This window comes from Pelmatolapia mariae, linkage group LG10_11 (genome assembly GCF_036321145.2).
Source record: "Pelmatolapia mariae isolate MD_Pm_ZW linkage group LG10_11, Pm_UMD_F_2, whole genome shotgun sequence".
NCBI lineage: Eukaryota > Metazoa > Chordata > Actinopteri > Cichliformes > Cichlidae > Pelmatolapia > Pelmatolapia mariae.
The window spans coordinates 58823911-58845094 of record NC_086236.1 but is presented as its reverse complement, the minus strand read 5'-3'; the positions used below and the strand labels follow the sequence as shown (position 1 = coordinate 58845094).

General features: G+C 42.2%; 2 protein-coding genes across 4 annotated transcripts in view; both read right to left on the bottom strand.

The window, feature by feature from the left end:
• Window positions 1-15322, bottom strand: part of LOC134637832 (potassium/sodium hyperpolarization-activated cyclic nucleotide-gated channel 3-like) — a 42432-nt gene extending 27110 nt beyond the window's left edge. For all 3 annotated transcript variants that reach the window (XM_063488356.2, XM_065471796.1, XM_065471795.1), the window contains exons 1-2: window positions 14874-15322; window positions 14500-14661 (exon numbers count right to left, since the gene is read on the bottom strand). In XM_063488356.2, coding sequence (XP_063344426.1) covers window positions 14500-14661; window positions 14874-15128 — 417 coding nt within the window. In that variant the 5' untranslated portion in view covers window positions 15129-15322. The remainder of the gene's footprint in view (window positions 1-14499; window positions 14662-14873) is intronic.
• Window positions 4790-5293, bottom strand: LOC134637200 (septin-7-like). Its single transcript, XM_063487563.1, has one exon. The coding sequence runs from the start codon at window positions 5291-5293 to the stop codon at window positions 4790-4792; it is 504 nt and encodes a 167-aa protein (XP_063343633.1).
• Window positions 15323-21184: the final 5862 nt, after the last annotated feature.

Genomic DNA, 21184 nt, shown 5'->3' with positions numbered 1-21184 from the left:
TACAAGGCAAGTTCGAAAATCTTGGAATTTCACAGTTTACATGGTATAACAAATATATGTGACAGGCAAAAACTAGTAAACACTTTTAGCAGTTACAAGAACTAACAAATGAATATCCAACAAAAGGGAATAGAAATACATTGTACTGCAAATACTTTGGTTTATTCTTTGTACGACTTGAAAATCAGGCTTTAGGGAAAACTAAATGACATGTTTCTATCATCAATTGCATGAAGTAAACACACAAGCACTTGCATACACATTTAAGACATGAGACACGCTAATTCCATCTCTTAAAATGTGTCTATAGGTGAGACACTTTGTGTTGATTGGTGCTGCTGGACCACACTGGAGGTGCGAGTCTGCCGTGTAATGGCTTATGCCATTACAAAGGAGCTGGCCTCTGTACTCAACTGGGCAGGGAAAAAAAACCAAGGACCAGACAAAGCAAAAAAGGCCATTTAAAGAGACAGGGCTGTGCAGATGCATATTTGGTAAGTTTTACCATTTATTGTAGTTTTATGAGCCTAAAGTGAACAATAAAGGGATCAATTGATGTGCTGGGTGCGTTTCACATTTCCTATGTCCGGTTTTTGCTATATTACTTTGTCTTTCTTAATAACAAGACTTTCATGTCCAGTTAATCTGGAGATGGTCTTTGGTCTTTGGCTTGTTTTATCCTCGGGTTGTAGTTTGTACAGCCCGAGGACCCCATGTTTTCTTTTTTTTAAAGGATACACGGCACACCATGCTAAGACATATCACATTTTCAGCTTATAGCTCTTTGGGAATCAGATGCGGCAGTTTGCTGATTTCCGCCTGGTGACTTTCATGTTTATCAGCCTAGGAGTTTACATACTTTCTCCCTGCTGAAGACAGTTAACAAGAGCTTATTCATGTGCTCTAATTCCCTTTTTTTGTCTTTGTTTTTTTTTTTGTGTGTGTCTATTTTTGTCCTAGATGGCCTGGCGCAGCAGGTAGGGGCAAACTCTATGTCTGAGTTGGTCTTTGCTCAAGCAGTTCAGAAATGGCTCAGATATGCTCCAGATCGTACGGGTGGCGCAGGACGCACATCATCCATCCCCATCCCGGAGTAAATAAAAAGTGACGTGAAACATAGAAATGTAAATAGGAAACTTTGTCTTTTAATAAAGTATTTTGCAAATGATACATGTCTATTGACATTTTTTGTTTGTTTTTTTCAATAAAAAGCAACTGTGCAAAAGAGGTGGAAAATCAACATCATAGTTCAATAGTGTTTCAATATCAGAATCTGACATTGTTTCAATGTCAACAGTGTTAGAAAATATGGCGTCGAATCAATGTCAGCTTTCAACATTGATTCAATATCAAAACCTGACGTTGTTTCAATATTAAAAAAGGGTGCAAGAGTGACGTTAGGTCAACGTCAGATCTCAACGTTGATTCTATGACATCGCCTGATATTGGCTAAACATTGTTTCAATGTTTCCTTACTATCTGGGCACACTCTCGATTTTTGAGAAAATTAAAGGATTTTAAGTGTGCCTTATAGTGTGTAAAATACGTTATACAGAAGAAAAGAATATATCGTGCTATATATCGTTACCGCACGTGCTTCAAATTATATCGCGATTATATATCGATTTTAGGCCATATCGCCCAGCCCTACGCTGACTGTATTTTGTTGAAGTTCACTCCTGTATTTGGTACAGAGTGCTTCCCGCGCGTGCTAAAAGAAAAGCTGCAAAACGGAGATTCTGACTCTTTGTCTGATTGCTCTCTCAGATTCTGAATACACGCAACAACAATGTTCCCACATGGAAAACTGGACTGATACACCTCCTGCTGTTAGACCTGCAGGGTTTAGGCCTGTGCTGTTCTCCTCTGTCTTATATTGAACACAAACTATTTTTTTGGACTGGCAGAAATAATTTGTGTCCCTTCTTATTTGATGCAGAACACCTGATTGTTCTGTAAATAGATTTAAATGGTTATATAAAAAAACGCCTGAGTTCTTGGCTGCATTTTTAGGTAAATAGTACCATATAACTTTGTTGTTTGCAAAACTTGTGCATAATTTTTTAGAAATGTACAATTTCTATTTGCATTTCGAGTTATGAAAATGATTTGTTAAATATGTTTGTGGGTTTTACAGTGAAAAATACAACTTTTTTCTACTCAGATTTTGAATTTTTTGTCTGGATTTAGATCAATTGTGCTAATATAGTATGCCAAAATGAAAAAATAACTCAAATTTCAGATATTTGAGGTTGTGCTGAAAATAATGATACCAAACAAGCCATGATAAACAGTTTTTAAAGGTGAAATATAAAGGTTAAATGAACAGTAGTCAAAAATGGCCAATTATACCCTGGACCCCAGAGGGTTAAAAGGAAAAAGCTGAAAATTTAAATAGTTAAAAGTTAAAATGTAAATAGTTGGTTTTTGTATTATATGATTTATTTATTATATTTTATGTGGAGTGAATAAATAAAAGGATATTTACGGTGGCCGCTAGAGACAAAGCACGTACAAAACACGTAAAAACTCCATAGCACGTACAAACTCCGAAGCACATACAAACCCCGAAGCACATACAAACTCCAAAACACGTAAAAACTCCAAAACACGTACAAACTCCAAAACACGTAAAAACTCTAAAACATGTAAAAACTCCGAAGCTATTATTATTTCTCTTTGATATTTGGGCTGATTGGGACCTGATGAATGATAAAATAAAGAATTACCAGACTTTTTTTTTTTAACCTGATTTTTGTTTCTAAGAAAAATGAGAGCCGCATATGAGGATATTCATTTAAAATTTCGATAGAACAGTAGCAGTATAATGTCCTTGTAAGTGGATATCAGGCCCTTGTAGAGCAAAATTGAGTATTTTGGTTTAAATAACCCAAAATGGGATGTCCACATATGTGGATGCCAGGTCCTAGGAAGTTAAGCACATAAAAACTCCAAAATACGTAAAATCTCCGAAACATGTAAAAACTCCATAGCACGTACAAACCCCGAAGCACATACAAACTCCAAAACACGTAAAACACGCAGCCTAAGAAGAGAAGCCCAGACCTCCCTCTCCCCAGCCACCTCCTCCAGCTTATCCGGGGGAACACCAAGGCATTCTCAGGCCAGCCAGCTCTCGATTTAGTAATTCCTTTTGTGCATAATTTTATATTGTTGTTAATAATAAATTAATTAAAGCAACAAAACAACCTGAAGAGTCGGTTGGGAGCCGAAAGAGCCGCGTCAAAAAGAAAGAGGAACTAACTGAGTGTGTGTGTTTGACGTGCTGCAGAAATATAACCATGCTGGCTGCTACTGCATTCAGACCAGAGCTTTTGTCTTCGTGTGTTCGGGTCTCCATTTCCGGAAATGTAAAATAAAGATAATTTTTTGAGCTTTGACCTCTCTGAGTCCAGTCTTTTTCTGCCGCCAAAAGAATGCAAAAGAACTGAATTTATAACCACCTGTCGTCCACACGTAAACAGCGTTTTCGATCACTGAAACCTGTGATTTTTAAAAACTCCTGCCAGGGTGGAGATTTTCGAAAACTGTTGTTTACGTGTGGACAAGGAAAACTGAGATTTAGTCATGCAACGCCAAAGGTGTGCGCCATTTTTGACGTGACGCTGTGCGCCACACTATTGTTTACATGAGATTACTTCTACAATGGTGGAGACAAAATACCGTTGTTATTAATCTGACTATCTGCTGTTTTTACACACATATACACACGTAGTTACTGTCCGTCCATTTAGAAAGACAGAGTCATGGGAACTTCGGACGTGGCTTCCACATTCAACACAGCCGCTGTCACAACCCAAATCCCGATATTTGTTTTTGAATACTTAATTTACTTTAAAAAAAATTTCAATTCATGTTTTCTGTATGCACTTTGTTCATTCCTAAGTTGTGAGTCTACACCATGGCTATTCAACTAAAAAGTTAGTTGGGCCAGATTTTCAAACCGAGGAATTTATCTGGCCCAGATATTTTTTTGCAGCCAGTGATCAGCAGATCATGATCAATTTCAAACCCACAAGACTGTATTGAAAAACAAGTAATGTTTTATTCTTTTTTCCTCTGTAAATCTGGTGACTGCTCACAGATGCACACCAAAAGGTCCATTTAAAAAAAGGGGAGCTATAACCAAACTTTTTTTTTTTTTTTTACACATTTCAAATAATAACAAAAAACATTTTGATCATTCCCTTTCAAATTAAAATAAATATTTTGCTGACCACACTCACTTTTCCTGCCGTGGATGGAGCCCCATCCGTCACAAGTATACAGACACGCTTCATTTCCAGACCATTTTCCTCAAAAAAAGCTGAAATCTTGTCAAACATTATTTCGTCAGCTGTGTGTCCCTCTAAAAGTAGTAAGCCGAGCAATTTGCCATCCAAAAAACGGACATATATGCACAACTGTGCATTATCAGTTCTGTGTGGGAACCCATCTTCTGCTATAGACATTAACATCAGTTTTCTTCAGGTCATCCACCAGCATTTCAAACTTGTCTGAAGCCACCTACCTACAACCATTAATGTGAACTCAAGCCCTCTCTTGACTTTCTGCATACTTGGTTTGGGAGGCTGGCAAAGCCCATGTAGCCCTCTAGGTTCCGCTGAGCAATGCTGGGAACCGCGGTTTGTGGTCGTTCGATCATCGTGAAGCCAAACTGTTACCACCCAGCCTTCAACGGACACTCACTGAGGCATAAACCGACAAACGTCCGAGAGGGTAATGAAATCAGGCAGTCAAGCATGTTAGCTTGAAAGCTATGCTAGCATTACCAGTTTAGTTTTTCCCAGTTTGCGGTGAGACCATGCCTCAGCTCCTTTCCTTTCTTCTTGTTCTTTTCCATCGTCTTGGAGGCGTCCGGCTTCTGCTGCTCGAGGATTCTCTGCTGAGCCTCCCAGCTGGCCTTCTCCTCCTCGAACACTCGCCTCTTCTCCAGCTCTTTGAACTGCGCCTCCAGGTTCTTTTTCATCTGCTCATGGCGTCGCTCCAGCTCAGCCTCTGAGTCCTTCAGTTTCTGCTTCTTCTCCTTGACTTTCATCTCAAACACCTGTTCCATTTCTGCCTCCATCTTCTTCATTTTCATCACATGCTTCCTGCGCTCCTCCTCCATCTGAGCCAGGGGACTCTTGGTGAGCTGGCCCTTGGTCTTGGAGGTGTCCACTCCGTTACACGTGACCGCAGCAATTTTCTTACTGCGGTAGTTCTTGTAGTGGACGTTGTTGATGATGTCCTTCAACTCTACGAATATTTGAACTGTCTGACAGGGGTACATTTTTAATAGCAGATGTCACACTTTAATTTTTCGTCACTTATCACCACACTTTCACTGAGGGTTATAAGCCTAATTATCAAAATGTTTTTTAAAAACCTCATTTAAAAAAAACATTTTTGAATTTGGTGGATAGAGACAAAATACTGTTGTTATTAATCTACATTTTTGAATTTCACATTAAAAAATGTATTTCATGACAATAAAAGAATATGACTTTAAGGACTTAACAACATTAGTTCAGTTATAGTACACCAACATCTCTGATACATTAGCACTAAGGGAACACTGAATGACCTGGTGGTTTTTTTCCATAAAACTACTCATCTAAGAATATCACAAAGTAAAAGATCTCTCAGCAAAATTATGCAACATTTTAGGCACACTATTGCCCCTATCAAATCAATGAGCTGGGATGTTTTATTCTAAACATGAACTACTGTTACAGCAACAGACATGGACTACTGGTGTCCCACACAACAACTCAATGTCCACTATGTGAAGGAGCCAAACACATGCCTTCTCCTCTCGTTAATCTATAGCACCAAAACATCAGTCAGTCACCTGTGACCTTCCCTCTTCACCTCTGTCCGAGCTACAACATGGCAGAGCTGCCTCTGTCACCTGATAAATAACAGTGAGACATTCCAAATACATGCAGTCACACATGTGCTTCAAATACAGTAATGAACCACCAAGTCATCATCCAATTTCACCTGTGATCTTGTGTCACCATTGCTCTCTGAGCTTTGTGTTGGATCTTCTGTCACCTGACAAATAGGACATACATGACAATAAGAATAAAATGTGTAGCTGCTTCAGTGTTTCTGTCAATTTGTGCAGATCTTGACTCATTTTTAAAACAATTTGTGCAAACTACTCTACAAGGTGGAATATTTGCAAAATCATGACTACCTCATGATATTTTGTCTCAAAAATTAACCCTATGAATATGTCAGTGCCATTACGATGAAATTATTGTGTCACCAACATTTTAACGTTAGACATATAATTTTAACAGCCTCTGTAAACTAATATCCTGGCTTGCTCGAGGCTGCCGTTTTCTCTGACACTTTCAATCAAAATTAGAAATGCTACTCTGAGACTGAGATAACTAATAGTGCTGCCTGTTGTGCAGTTAGTTTCCAAAACACGTTATTCATGGTTACATACAATTTTAGACTGATGTGGGCCAAAGCCTAGCATAGCCTGTAACGTTATTATGACGGACACATTTTATGAGTGAACTTCACTTTAAGTTACTTACAGGATTCTTTGAAAAATACTTTCTTGTATCCAGGTTCCTTCTTTTTGCTGCCATCCTCCTCTCCTCCTTGCAGGTCCTCGCAGCGCACGCTTGCCGCTGCTAAAACTAAACAGAGCTCCCTGAAAGGCACAGCCAATCACATTGGCCATATTTGTCACATGACGTAGGACTCCAGTAGAGAGCGTAACTCTTTCTGCACCGCTGGGTGAATGAGACGTTGACAGATCGTTTTTTTCTTACTATCGGGTTTGTTTTTCTTTACTCGAAGAGATCAAATTACTGGTGGGGACAATTCAATAATCGCTGGATATTGGTGGGGACATGTCCCTTCCGTCCATGCCAAATCTACGCCCTTGAGCTGATCAAACACTAAAAACCTCACATGTGCAATAAGACTGCTATAAGTGCAATTCTTTTTTTTCTGACAAAGTTGTACTATTGTATTTTCTTACTCAGTTCTATATAGCATTTGTATTCTATTTTATTCTATTGTATATAGTATTTTATTTTGTTCTATTCCAGTGTCTTCTAATTTCTACTACATAACACTTTTGATGTAACGAAACAAATTTCCCCACCTGTGGGACTAATAAAGGTCATCTTATCTTATCTTAACATGAAAGGCGGGGAGGGCATGAAAAGTATCTGTCAGGAATTCCTATTACATGTAAAGTTATGTAGTTAACAACAATGAATACACAGTTATATCAGTGGACTGTTAAAAGGAGTGCAGCTCTAGGAAATCTCAGTTGTAGAAATACTATCCCGTCTATTTGTTTTAACTTTTTAATTCAATTCAATTTTATTTTATTTATAAAAGCGCCAAATCACAGCAAGGTGCTTTATATTGTAAGGTAGACCCTACAATAAAACATACAGAGAAAAAACCCAACAATCATATACCGCTCTATGAGCAAGCACTTTGGCAACAGTGGTATACTGTTTATTTGTAAATGATTATTATATAGTGTTATAGCCCTTGGGACTGTGTTTCTACATTATGTTCCTGTATCATACATATCAGAAATAAAAATCCCATGTTGTTCATTAGGTTATGTGTTTGTTTTTATGTTAAAACAGGTTTCAGTTAGTTTCCAGGGAGGGTTCACTCCTGTTTTAAATATAATTTTTCAAAATATAGTTTTAAGTTTTTTTGTTTCTTTTTTACTTTTTATGAGTTTTGGATGTCAACAATCACATACACAACACAAAAATATGTGTAACACAGATGGCCTGTATTTATGGTAAATGGCCTGTATTTATATAGCGCCCTTCTAGTCCCTAAGGACCCCAAAGCGCTTTACATATCCAGTCATCCACCCATTCACACACACATTCACACACTGGTGATGGCAAGCTACGTTGTAGCCACAGCCACCCTGGGGTGCACTGACAGAGGCGAGGCTGCCGGACACTGGCGCCACCGGGCCCTCTGACCACCACCAGTAGGCAACGGGTGAAGTGTCTTGCCCAAGGACACAACGACCGAGACTGTCCAAGCCGGGGCTCGAACCAGCAACCTTCCGATTACAAGGCGAACTCCCAACTCTTGAGCCATGGTCGCCCCCAGATATGTTCTGATGAGATAGAAAATGAAGCTTATGCATTAGTTCAATTAGGACGATCTTTAAAAGCTCATTTGAAGGCTTCCTGGTTGTTCGGCTGTTTCTACGGCTGTATCCCAATTCAGGGTCTGCAGCCTTAAAGGCCGCATTTTAAGGCCGATTACGTCACAGCGACGCGACGAAGGCTGTCCCAATTCGAAGGCTGCTCTAATTGCGGCCCTCAAATGCATCCTTCATTTCCCTGAATTTTAAGGATGTGGCGGTGTAGACTTCATGGCCCAACATATCCCAGACTTCATAGCGCGGCAGTGGGTGTGGATAATTTTGCGGAAAAAAACGGTGGAAGCGGAGCGGCCAAAGAGTAAACTTTCAAAAGTAAGTACTGAATATTATGTCACTTATTTATGTGCAAATGTTTAATAATGAAGAACATTAAAACATTACTGTTGGCCACATGTCGGCAAAGTTATGTGACATTAGTGATGTTTGCACTTTCAGCGTTTACTTGGTTTTAAAGCCTTTACTTTAAAATATACGCCGTTCTGTCATGTTTTCGGCTGTGTGCAGGCAGGAATTGGACCCAAACGCAAACTCATCGGAGATAGGACTGAACTTAAAATGGCAGCTTTTATTGCTGAACACAAAACTCTACAAAACCTAAACTGGGAAGACTCTAACAAAACACACAGGGAGCTACAGCTCATACACACAGCATGAGGGAGATCGCGACACTGACACAGGGAAACACAGGGCTTAAATACACTGGAAAATAACGAGGGGAAAGAGACACAGAAGGGGAGCACAGCTGGGAGAAATCAGAACTGACGAGACGAGGGAGCAAAGTAGGATACACTCACATGAGACATGGACCTTCAAAGTAAAACAGGAAGTAGCACAGATGCAAACTAGACTAGGGGAGACAGAGCAACTAAGAAACACAGAGAACAACAACAAAGAGACACAGAGGGCAGCTACTAAATACTCAGAGAACTAAAGAGAATACTAGAAAGCCAAACTAAGACACTAGACTAAAGAATAAACTGGGGGAACAAAGGGAACTAAGATCATAATACAAAAACTCAGAGACACAAGAAACTCAAAACACTGGGTCACCGACCCAGGACCGTGACACGTTCAATAGTCGACCTTAATCTTACAGAGAATGTGATGATTTTATGGATAATTAAAGTCAGTCATATATCCACAAACACAACAAGCTGAAAGTCAGTGATGCTGCTCGGTTTGCAGTCCTGAATATCACGGCACAAGCAGGATTCACTGCACTGTTAATGTTAGCTACAGGGCTCTAGACTAACTTTTTGACATGGGCGCACTGGTGCGCCTAACTTTAAAAATTTAGGCGCACCGGCACAAAAGTTAGGCGCACTCAAATTTTTCAACCGCATCGCTTAACACCGCAATTTTACATGTGCACTTTCTTTGGGGGGAAGTTGCAGTCCATACAGACAATATTCATTTCTAAATTATTAACTAACAATCTTGTGCTTAAAGTGCTTTGTCAGTATTGTAGAAAATGTTAAACTTAATCATCATCTTGGCCTGACGACCTGTTTGCTGTTGCATGCTGCTGAAAGGCAGTGGGGAGAGGGGACACTTGGGCAGTGCATTTATTGCAGCATAAAATGTGTTTTCTGGATACACTGTGCTTTTTCAGCATTCAAAGATTGATGGCACCGTGTCAGAGCACTGGCTATGAATTTCAGACGGATCAGGCCTTAACTTAACAAAAAAGTTATCAATAGTTCTTTTCATCTTTTCTTATTACCCACAGCTACATCCACTTCTGTCGGGCCTAGGCTGATCACTAGGGCTGCGTATCATCACTGATTTCTATAATCCATTCGATTCAGTTTAACCTCAGACAGTCAGAAATATTATAATTCTGATCATTTATTAGTACTGATACATGTGAGACTTCATCGGAATTGTGAACATCACAGCAGATGCCTTTGTGTGAAAGTAACTGAGAATAAAACACAGAAAAACATGAAGGAGATTTTCCTGGCCTGGCTTTTTATAGCAGATAACCTTAAAAATATTCTGCAATATTCTGTAATTTTGCACAATTTTACAAAGTTTAAATTTCTTCAGTATTGAACAGCAGAAATTAGGCTTTCTTGTCTGAGGTCATTTAAGTGAAAAAAGAAAAAGACAGCGCTGTAAACAACGGTAGACTGGTGGGTAATAAGCGAATGAATAATGCAGAAAACAGAGATTTGAGACGGGAAACTGTTCTTGAAGTACAGAGAGAGAGCTGTGCATGAAGTGTGATTTTTATCGTGATGGAAGCAAAACAGCAAAACTCAGAGCGAATTCATGATGACATTGATCAAATGTGAAGCGCAATTTGCTGCTTCTTTTGCTGCTGGCTCGGTGAATTTTGGTTGGAGAGAGACAAAACCTGCAGCTCAGAATCAGCGCAAAAAGACGTAAACACAGCGCGGACCCGACGCATCAGAATAGGTGAGCTGCGACAGCGTGTCCATCTACGTGCCATCGGGTGAGAAAGCCGAGAAAGAGAAAGCTGATTCTGATGCGTCGGGTCTGTGTTTACGTCTTTGTGTGGAGTCCGTGTAGCTGCTCTCATTTGCTGTTTGGTGGTTGTTGAAATAGTTTTGTGAGCTTTAACCTGAGAATCTGGCGTTTCTCGCAAAACACAGTTATATTTAAAAGTCAATTCAGGATTTAATGAATCGATATCGCTTTATTCAAGCTACTCACCTCCCTCTTCCAACTGCACTTTCAACTTGACCACAGCCGATCAGAGAGGTCCCGCCCCTGACTATCTCTGATTGGTTTAGTCCACAATAGGGACATAATGTGTGTCTGTTGTTGACCACACAGAGAGTTGCAGAGATTTTTTTTTTTTTTGTTACCTGAACAGTTGGTCGCACCGGTGCGACCAAATATTTTTTTTAGTCGCACCACTGAAAAATTTGGTCGCATTTGCGACCAAATTGGTCGCACTCTAGAGCCCTGTAGCTATGTTCTATTGCTGCCTCTGTTCGGTGGTGTCGAGCCAAACGGACTTTAACGTGTGTTTGAACGAGCTGACGGTTCACTCGTTAAGCTGAAAGAAAGATGCTTTAATCACAGGAGTCACACATGTGTCCACTGTACCATCTGGGAACTCTTCTTGTTTAGCACTCGTAATAACACAAACACTAAATCCTCCTTCTCTTGTGCTGTTTTGTAGCAGTGTATACACCTGAGACTGTCACCTGTCTGTCTGTCCTGCACTCTCTCTCTGTTTCTTTCTCTCTGATTGTGTAATAAAAGTATGAACATGTATTTATAAGTTACACTTGTGTTTGAATCCTGCAGCTTATCACACATTTGATTTCCATGTGTGACGACTGCAAGTGTCCAGAGTGAGGACAGACTGAGGGACCCACTGCTGCACATCATCTGTGAGGCTTTGCACCCCTGATGATCCACCAGGACAGACTCAGCAGTGTGTGAGGAAGAGGAGGAGGAAGAGCCAGCAGCAGCTGACAGATGGAGAGAATAGACAGACTGTTTCCTGTACTTTTCCTGTACATTTTCTTAAGCATTGAGCCAAATTTAGTAATGTCAACGTACTGAAGGAACAATATTTGTCTTTTATATATAATACATCTATATATACACTGTCAAAGATACTTGTCTTTGAGTGAAGATTTAAGGTGATAGGAAATATAAATAACTGCAACTTGAATCTTTACTGAAGCTCAGTATTTGACACAGAGTTCAAGTTCACTGCTGTAATAACTAATCATGATTAATATAATACTAACTTTAATATTGGCCATATTATATTTACATTACCAAAGTGAGATGACTTTAGTCTCATGAACAACATCAGCTAATTGTTATTTACTAACTAATCTTAAAATAACTGTTCAGTACAGAAATGAAGCCCAACAATCATGTTTTACAGTCCCGTGGTCTCAGCCTCAGATACTTATTAAATCACACAGAGCTCATGTAGAGACAAATGAACAAAATATGTTCTCCTTCATTTCTGTCAAACAAAGCTGTATGAAACGTTTTCAGCTGTTAGGATCATGGTTGCTAGGCAACCTAGGCAGCGCAATGAAGGAAGGCCGTCCCATTTCACAAGCCTACAAGCCTCCCACTTCTGGCCTTAGCGGTCTTTGGCTACGTTCACACTGCAGGCGAAAGCGCATCAAATCCGATTTTTTTGACCCTATGCGACCCATATCCGATCATGGTATGACAGTGTGAACGGCACAAATCCGATATTTTCAAATCCGATCTGGGTCACTTTCGTATGTGGTACTTAATCCGATACCTATCCGATGTTTTAGAAAGCGACTGCTGTTTGAACGGTCATGTCGCATTAAATCCGTCTTTTACGTCACTGACACAAGATAGACGCCAATTATCAGCGCCGGAGAAGCACCCGAGAAGACATCGCGAACGCTTCCTGGCCATCCAGTGTAGATGTTAGTGAAACTGTTGGGAAGACAACGTTGGAGAAACGTGAACATTTTATTTGTACTGTATAATCTGCAGATTCTGACAGAAATCTGCAACTATTCTTTGAAGCGCCGCTCCTCTCTAAAACAGCAATAAGGATAATTATTAGGTTATTTACATTATTATGTGAATAACAAAATAACTTTAAGCAAAAATTGGGAAACGTAAAGTCCGAAGTCTTTATATTAAGGGCCATCAGTCAAACAAGACCTTCCCAAAGTGTGGGGCCCGCCCCCTAGGGGGTGCGCAGAGCCATTGCAGGGGGGGCGCGGTATGAAAAAGGGGGGAAAAAAAACAAAAAACCCTTGGACACTGCTAGCACGGGCGTCCACGGAAACGCAAAGCAGGAGATGAAGCATAGCTGAATATGTTTCCAAACCAACTTCATTCTAAGCCAAAGACTAGAAAATATGGTGAAGCATATCTTCCCTTTGGCTTCACCTGCACAAGTGCCAAGGTAGGTCTCCCCTGCATAATTGGTTTTCCCTGCATCGGGAGCACGCGCTGGGCTGTTCAAATCACGGACAAACAGTATCCTACATTCTTGATTTTTAGTTCACAAACACTTGTTGTAATAACTAACTACTCCTGACATTTTGGAGATGTTAGCTCTGTATACAGTAAAGTTACAGTGGGATACAAATAATATCAGGCTGATCCTGCCACGATTTGTTTCCCCGGTTCAAATCACGGACAAACAGTATCCCACAGCTGTTTATGTTTTTAAACCCATTTTGCACAGAGAGGCATTTTTTGAAAAATGTATTGATAGCAATGTTGAATATTATTACACAGGGAAAAAACAACTACACGTAAAATAATCACACCGCGACGCCTCTGCCTTTCTAAACGGAGGGACAGTAACTGTGTGTGTATCTGTAAGCCTGTAAAAACTGCAGATAGTCAGATTAACAGAAACAGTATTTTGTCTCTATCTGCTATTCTGCAATTCATCTCATGTGAACAATAACGTGGCGCACAGCGTGACGTGAAAAAAGGCACATACCTTTGACGTTGCGTGACGAACTCTGTATTCCTCGTCCACACGTAAACGCAAAAAAGGAGTTTTAAAAAATCTCAGTTTTCGGTGATTCGAAACGCCGTTTACGTGTGGACGAAAGGTCCAAATGCATAGAAACAGCTGCGTTTTCAAAAATACCCCTGTAGGTGTGGACATAGCGTAAAAGAGTTAGTAGTGTATTTTATTACTACCTGTAATTTATTGCAGTTTACTTGTATTTGCTTAATTGTTTACTAAATGTTTGAGGTGTGAAATAAACAGCAATGGAGCAAAATATGGGTGTGTGTGGTTGGAGGACGTGTGCGTGCGTGTGCACGCGTGCCTCTATGTTTGCGTGTGTGTGTGTGTTTGTGTATGAGTCCAATTATACTAAGACGTTAATGGTCCATTGGACAAGGGGACCTTCTCTGGGGAAAATCCCAGCATCAGTCTGCTTAGCAACCATCACACAGGCAACTGCAAGACATGAGTCAGCTGAATATCTGAGTCTGTATGCTTTCATGCAAAATCTCCAGCAGGTCCCCAGGCCTTCCACTGATTGAGCTCATTCACACCTACACCTGATCTCTGGGAGGTTTTTAATTACAGTCAATCTTATTCCAACTGGACATGTTGCTGCATGAGCCAGTTAACACAGATAAGGGGCAAAGCATGGCAAATCTGATAAACACTGAGTCTTTTCAGAAGCAGCGGTTTGCTTCAATCTCAAACAAATATTGCGCACGCTGTTCAAACAATCCAGATAGGGTTTTGTGTGATTCATTCAGCTCGGCCTGAACGTCACGTCCTGCGTCTGTTGGCCTGACAATAAAGTCGTTCACTGAAACATATTAAAAATAACACAGAGACTCACCACCATCACGTTCTTAGAAACCCAGCAGTCAGGAGGGAAGTCCTGCAGCATGGGGACCAAAAACTGGAGACAGCCGTCCCAGTGGCACAGCAGCAGCGTCATGCCAATTAGATTTACTATCCTTACCATAGCACTGGCAAGGTCATAGGTGATATGGAAGATCTGAGAAAGAAGAGGATGTAAAAATAAGTGCGGTTAAAGAGAGCAAATGGGGATTTAGATTTTTATCCCTAAAAGCCTCTTGATCAGCAACACATCCAAAACGAGGGTGCCTCTGCCCTCCAAGCATGTTGTTTCATACAAAAGGGGCTTCTGATGAGTCATGCCTTAAATATTAAATCTTTTCCACAAATATCTGAGTTTGTGCTTCTCACCTCCTCCCACTGGTGGATGTAGCGGATGAGCCTGGACAGGCGCAGGAGCCGAAGCAGGCTCAGGATTTTGGTGAAGCGGACTATCCGCAGCGCCCTGGCCATCCTGTAGACCTCTGAGTCCAGACTGTCCACTATTAGGAAGATGTAATCCACCGGGATGGATGACACAAAGTCCACGAGGAACCAGCTCTTCAGGTATTTCTGGCGAATCGCCCTGACGTTAGAGTGAGATGGAAGACCAGTGTCATTCCTCATTAGGCAGTCTAGTCTCGTGGAAGAGAGTTCAACATTCACGATTCAACGATCACATCACTCCGGTTCTGGCTTCCTTGCATTGGGTTCCCATTGAATTTAGGGTTCGTTTTAAAGTCCTTTTATTGGTTTTTAAATCTTTAAATGGTCTGGCTCCTGTCTACTTATCTGATTTGCTGAAGCCACATGTTCCTCCTCGCTTGCTCCGTTCAGCTGAGCAGCTGTTGCTGCCGGTCCCTAAGTCGCGGCTGAAATGCAGAGGAGACCGAGCGTTTTCAATTGCGGCTCCGATGCTCTGGAATAACCTTCCCCTCCAAATTAGACAAGTGTCATCAGTGCAGGTCTTTAAGTCCAGATTGAAAACCTATTTTTATTCCCTGGCTTTTAATTCTGTTGGAAACTGACACCTTCTTATTTATTTTATTGTATGTAATAATTTTATGGTATTTTTAATTTGGTAGTTGTTTTGATCTGTGTTGTTCAGCACTTTGGTCTGCCTGCTGTGTTCTTAAAGTGCTATACAAATAAACGATGATGATGATGATGATGAACATTTGCTTGGCATGAAACCTTCCTCATAAATATTCAACAGGAACACAGTGGGATTTGAACAAAGCTCTGCCACTGGCCTCACATCACCTTTTCACATCTCACACATTAATTTGTTTGAACACAAACCCAGCAGATGGCCAGAAGAGCAAATTTAAATTTATGGCATTGGGCCTGCTGCACTGATATTCCAGACAATACACACACACACACACACATAAATGCTCCTTCTAACCTCTGGTCGAGTAATATCTCAGTGTTGTCTTCCTTGACAATGCCGGTCCTGAAGTTAAGGACCAAATCAACCATGAAGAGAGTGTCCGAGACCACGTTAAAGATGATCCATGAAGGAGTGTTCTCGTCTCAAAAGAACGTGATGCCCACTGGCAGGATGATTAGGTTTCCCATCATCAACAGTAACATCAAAAGGTCCCAGTAGAATCTAAAAAGATAACGATGGACAGTTACTCTTTATTTACCTCTGGTCTCTCCATCTTTGTTTCTTGTTTTCTTATATTGTCTTGTTGTTTTAAAAGGTTTGCCAAATAGCACAAATAGAATTTAAAATAAAGGCAAAAAAATCTCAAGCTGCTGTTTGGATGGAAGACAGCTTTGCACACTTTGGCAGTATCTTAACCAGTTGAATATGCTGACTCACATGCTCATGACCCAAATATTACACTTTAATTATTGGCAAGATTTTAGTAAAAAGATGATAAAATGACATAAATCATACAGTGCAAATGCTAAAAATACCTTGCAAAAACAGGAAAAAGACTTTCATGTTGTGGTAAAAGAGGTTTAGCAGCATCTCGCAAACCAAAAACAGAAATATTAAATATTAATTAAAGCGAAATTACTCTTTTTTCTTTACTGGGACCAATATAAGCTTCATCTATATGTATGTTTAGCATAAGTCAGTATTACTGAAATCTATATTAACATGATTTTACAAACAGAGACACCACGGTTTTGTCACCTGTGAGCAGCTCAAATGATGAGCATTAACAGAATACTCAAAACTGAACAGGATTAGTATTCACTGGGACTGAAATCTGCATGTGTCACTTTGTCACTTGTCAAGAGTGAACCTGCTTATAAGCTCTTTGTGAAATGACAGTGTGGTGAAGTATACCAATCACACATAACATTTTGACCACCGGCAGGTGAAGTGAATGACACTGATTATCTCTTCATCATGGCACCTGTTAGTGGGTGGGATATATCAGAGAGCAAGTGTATATTTTGTCCTCAAAATTGATGTGTTAGAAGCAGGAAAAATGGGTAAGTGTAAGGATTTGAGTGAGTTTGATGAGGGCCGAACGGTGAGACAAAAATGGATGGGGTGTTCCTGGTATGCAGTGGTCCAAGGAAGGAGCAGTGGTGAACCAAGTTTTACTGATGCAGGGGCGTAAACGCTGAGCGGCATGGTTGGATCCAACAGACGAGCTGAAAAGTTGATGCTGACTGATAGAAAGATGTCAGAATTTGTTGGGTATAGGGCTGAATAGCCACAGACCAGGGTCAGGGTGTCCATGCTGACTCCGGTCCACCACTGAAAGAGCCAACAATGGGCATGACCGCATCAGAACTGGAACACAGAGCAATGGAAGAAGGAGGCCTCTTCTGATGAATGACGTCTTCTTTTACATGGTGCATGTGCTTTAATATCAAATCAAATCAAATCACTTTTATTGTCACATCACATGTGCAGGTACACTGGTACAGTACATGTGAGTGAAATTCTTGTGTGCGAGCTTCACAAGCAACAGAGTTGTGCAAAATACAATAACAGTAAAACAAGCAAAATATAAAAATGGCTAATCTAAAAAGTAATAAATATATGTACAATATGTAAAGGTATATACATTACTGAATGTGTATACTAAATATGTTTTTCTACGTGTGTGTGTTTGAGCGTGTATATAGTATGTATATACATGTTTTACAAATGAAATAAAGTAAACAATAAAATAAGATATATAAAATATACAGAGGTTGGTATGTGCAAAACAGTGGTATTTATATACAGTATGGAGTGCATAATGTTGAAGTTCCAGTGGTGAGGGTGAGGTGTCTATGAAGTGTTCAGCAGTCTGATGGCCTGATGGAAAAAGCTGTCTCTCAGTCTGCTGGTACGGGACCGGATGCTGCAGAACCTCCTTCCTGATGGTAGTAGTCTGAACAGTTTATGGCTGGGGTGACTGGAGTCCTTGATGATCCTCCCCGCTTTCCTCAGGCACCGCTTCCTGTAGATGTCTTGGAGGGAGGGAAGCTCACCTCCAATTATCCGTTCAGCACACCGCACTACTCTCTGGAGAGCTTTGCGGTTGTGACCGGTGCTGTTGCCGTACCAGGTGGTGATGCATCCAGTGAGGATGCTCTCAATGGCACAGCGATAGAAGGTCCTGAGGATGCGGGGGCTCATGCCGAATCTTTTCAGTCTCCTGAGAAAGAAGAGGCGCTGCTGCGCCTTCTTCACTGTTCTGTTTATGTGTACTGACCACGTAAGATCCTCAGCCAGATGTACACCAAGGAAGCGGAAGCTGCTCACTCTCTCCACAGCGGCGTTGATGGTGATGGGGGTGTGTACTCCTCTGCACCTCCGGAAGCCCACTATCAACTCCTTTGTCTTTGCGACGTTGAGGGTGAGATGGTTGTCTTGACACCAGTGGGTCAGGGCGCTGACCTCCTCCCTGTAGGCCGTCTCATCACCGTTGGTAATAAGACCCACCACTGTAGTGTCGTCCGCAAACTTCACAATGATGTTGGAGTTTCTAGTGGCCGTGCAGTCGTAGGTGTAGAGTGAGTACAGGAGAGGGCTCAGTACACACCCCTGTGGAGCACCAGTGTTCAGTGTGATGGGGGATGAGGTGGTGCTGCCCAGTCTGACCACTTGGCGTCTGTCAGACAGGAAGTTAAGGATCCAGCTGCAGAGGGAGCTGCTCAGTCCTAGATCCTGCAGTTTCCTGTCCAGCTTCGAGGGAACGATGGTGTTGAATGCTGAGCTGTAATCTACAAACAGCATTCTCACATACGTGTCTCTCTTCTCCAGGTGTGACAGGGCAGCATGGAGTGTCAGGGCTATGGCATCATCAGTGGACCTGTTGTGGCGGTATGCGAACTGTAGAGGGTCCAGTGAGTCGGGTAGTGCAGAGCAGATGAAGTCCCTGACCAGCTTCTCGAAGCATTTGCTCACGATGGGGGTCAGGGCTACGGGTCGCCAGTCGTTCAATGAGGAGATGGTGGAGGATTTGGGTACAGGGACGATGGTGGCCATTTTGAAGCAGGCTGGGACTACAGACAGAGAGAGGGAAAGGTTGAAGATGTGTGTAAACACTCCAGCCAGCTGAGCCGCGCATGACTTGAGGACGCGGCCGGGAATCCCGTCCGGACCAGTAGCTTTGCGCGCGTTCACCCTCCTGAAGCACTTCCGCACATCCTCCTCAGACACAGTGTGCGCACTGACGTCATCCGCGGTGCGCACACTGTCCGGTCTCATGGTGTTCGCTGTGTCGAATCTAGCGTAGAATACGTTTAGATCCTCACACAGAGAGGCCGTGGTCTGCGGTGTGCTGGTTTTCCCTCTAAAGTCTGTGATTGTGTTTAGTCCCTGCCACATACTCCGAGGGTTGTCAAAATGTTGCTCCACCTTGTCCCTGTACTCACGTTTGGCTGCTTTGATCGTCTTCCGGAGTTGGTAATGTGCGTGTTTGTAGTCCGATGTGTTCGCGGAGGCAAAAGCGGTGCTCCGTGCCGCCAGCGCCGTGCGTACATCTCCGTTAATCCAGGGTTTTTGATTTGGGAAGGATTTAACTGTTCTGGATGGGACGACATCTTCCACGCATTTTCTGATAAATCCGCAGACTGAGTCTGTGTACTCATCAATGTCTTTAGCAGCCACGTGAAACATTTCCCAGTCCGCGTGATCAAAACAGTCCCGCAGCGTAGACTCCGATTGGTCCGACCAACGGTGCACCGCCCTCAGGGTTGGCGCTTCCTGTTTCAGCTTCTGCCTGTAGGCGGGCAGGAGCAGGATGGAGCGGTGATCTGATTGGCCGAATGGGGCGCGGGGGAGGGCTTTGTATGCATCCCGGAAAGAGGTGTAGCAGTGGTCAAGAAGCCGGTCTCCACGAGTGTTGAAATGGATGTGTTGGTGTAGTTTTGGTGAGACTTTCTTCAGGTTACCCTTATTAAAGTCCCCGGTCGTGATAAACGCCGCCTCTGGGTGTGCGGTTTCCTCACTGCTGATCGCGCTGTACAGTTCCCTGAGTGCTCGGTCAGTGTCGGCTTGTGGGGGAATGTAAACAGCCGTAATAATCACTGCTGTGAATTCCCTCGGTAGCCAGAATGGCCGGCACTTAATCATCAGGTACTCCAGGTCCGGTGAGCAGAAGGATTTGACCGGGTGCACGTTCGCATAATCACACCAGCTGTTGTTGATCATGAAACATACACCACCGCCTCTGCTTTTCCCAGTAAGATCCTGTGACCTGTCCGCGCGGTGCACAGAGAACCCCGGTAGTTGTACTGCGGAGTCCGGTACCTTGTCCGATAGCCAGGTTTCTGTGAGGCAGATCACGCAGCAGTCCCGCATCTCTCGCTGGAATGAGATCCGTGCCCGAAGCTCGCACAGCTTGTTCTCCAGAGACTGCACATTCGCCAGTAATAAACTGGGTAACGGTGGTCTGTTAGTGCGCCGTCTCAGTCGAACCAGAACGCCAGATCTTCTCCCTCTGCGTCGGCGTTTGCGGCCTCCACGGGCCCAGAACAAAGGTGTCTTAGGTGAGATGAATGGGGGGTCTGCAAACGGAGGGTCCGTGTTGCAAAACTTGAACTCCGGAAAGTGATGAGAAAGTCCATCTTTTATGTCCAGTAAGGTTTGTCGGTCGTACACAAGGAGACATGTGCTACTCGTGAAAAAATAAAGAAAAAGTAAAATTAAACACAAAAAACAGCTGTTGCTTGGGGGAGCTCGCGACGAGGCTGCCATACTCGGCGCCATCTTGAGATGGTATGGCATCAGGAAGTACTATGGGAACAAGTCCAGCAGAGGCAGTGTTCTGCTAGGAAACCTTAGGTCCGTGTGGATCTTACTTTGACACTTGCCACCTTCCTAAGCATTGCTGGAGACCATGTATACTATGGTCTGCATTTAATCATTAGTTATTAATCTCTGGCTCTCTTAGTGTGTCTTTTGTCTGGTCTTCCTCCCCTCCCACCTAACTTGTTGCGGCAGATGGCTGCCCCTCCCTGAACCTGGTTCTTTCTGAAGTTTGCTCCTTTCCCACTGCCACTAAGTGTTTTCTCAGAGGGGGCTATTTGATTGAGGCTGTCTCTGTTTTATTGTAGGACCTTTACCTTACGATATAAAGCTCCTTGAGATGACTGCTGTTGTGATTTGGGGTTATATAAATAAAATTTAATTGAACCTTTTAATGGAAATTATATTCCTTGATGGCCTGTGGTTTCTTCCAGCAGGACACTGCCCCCTGCCACAAAGCAAAAAT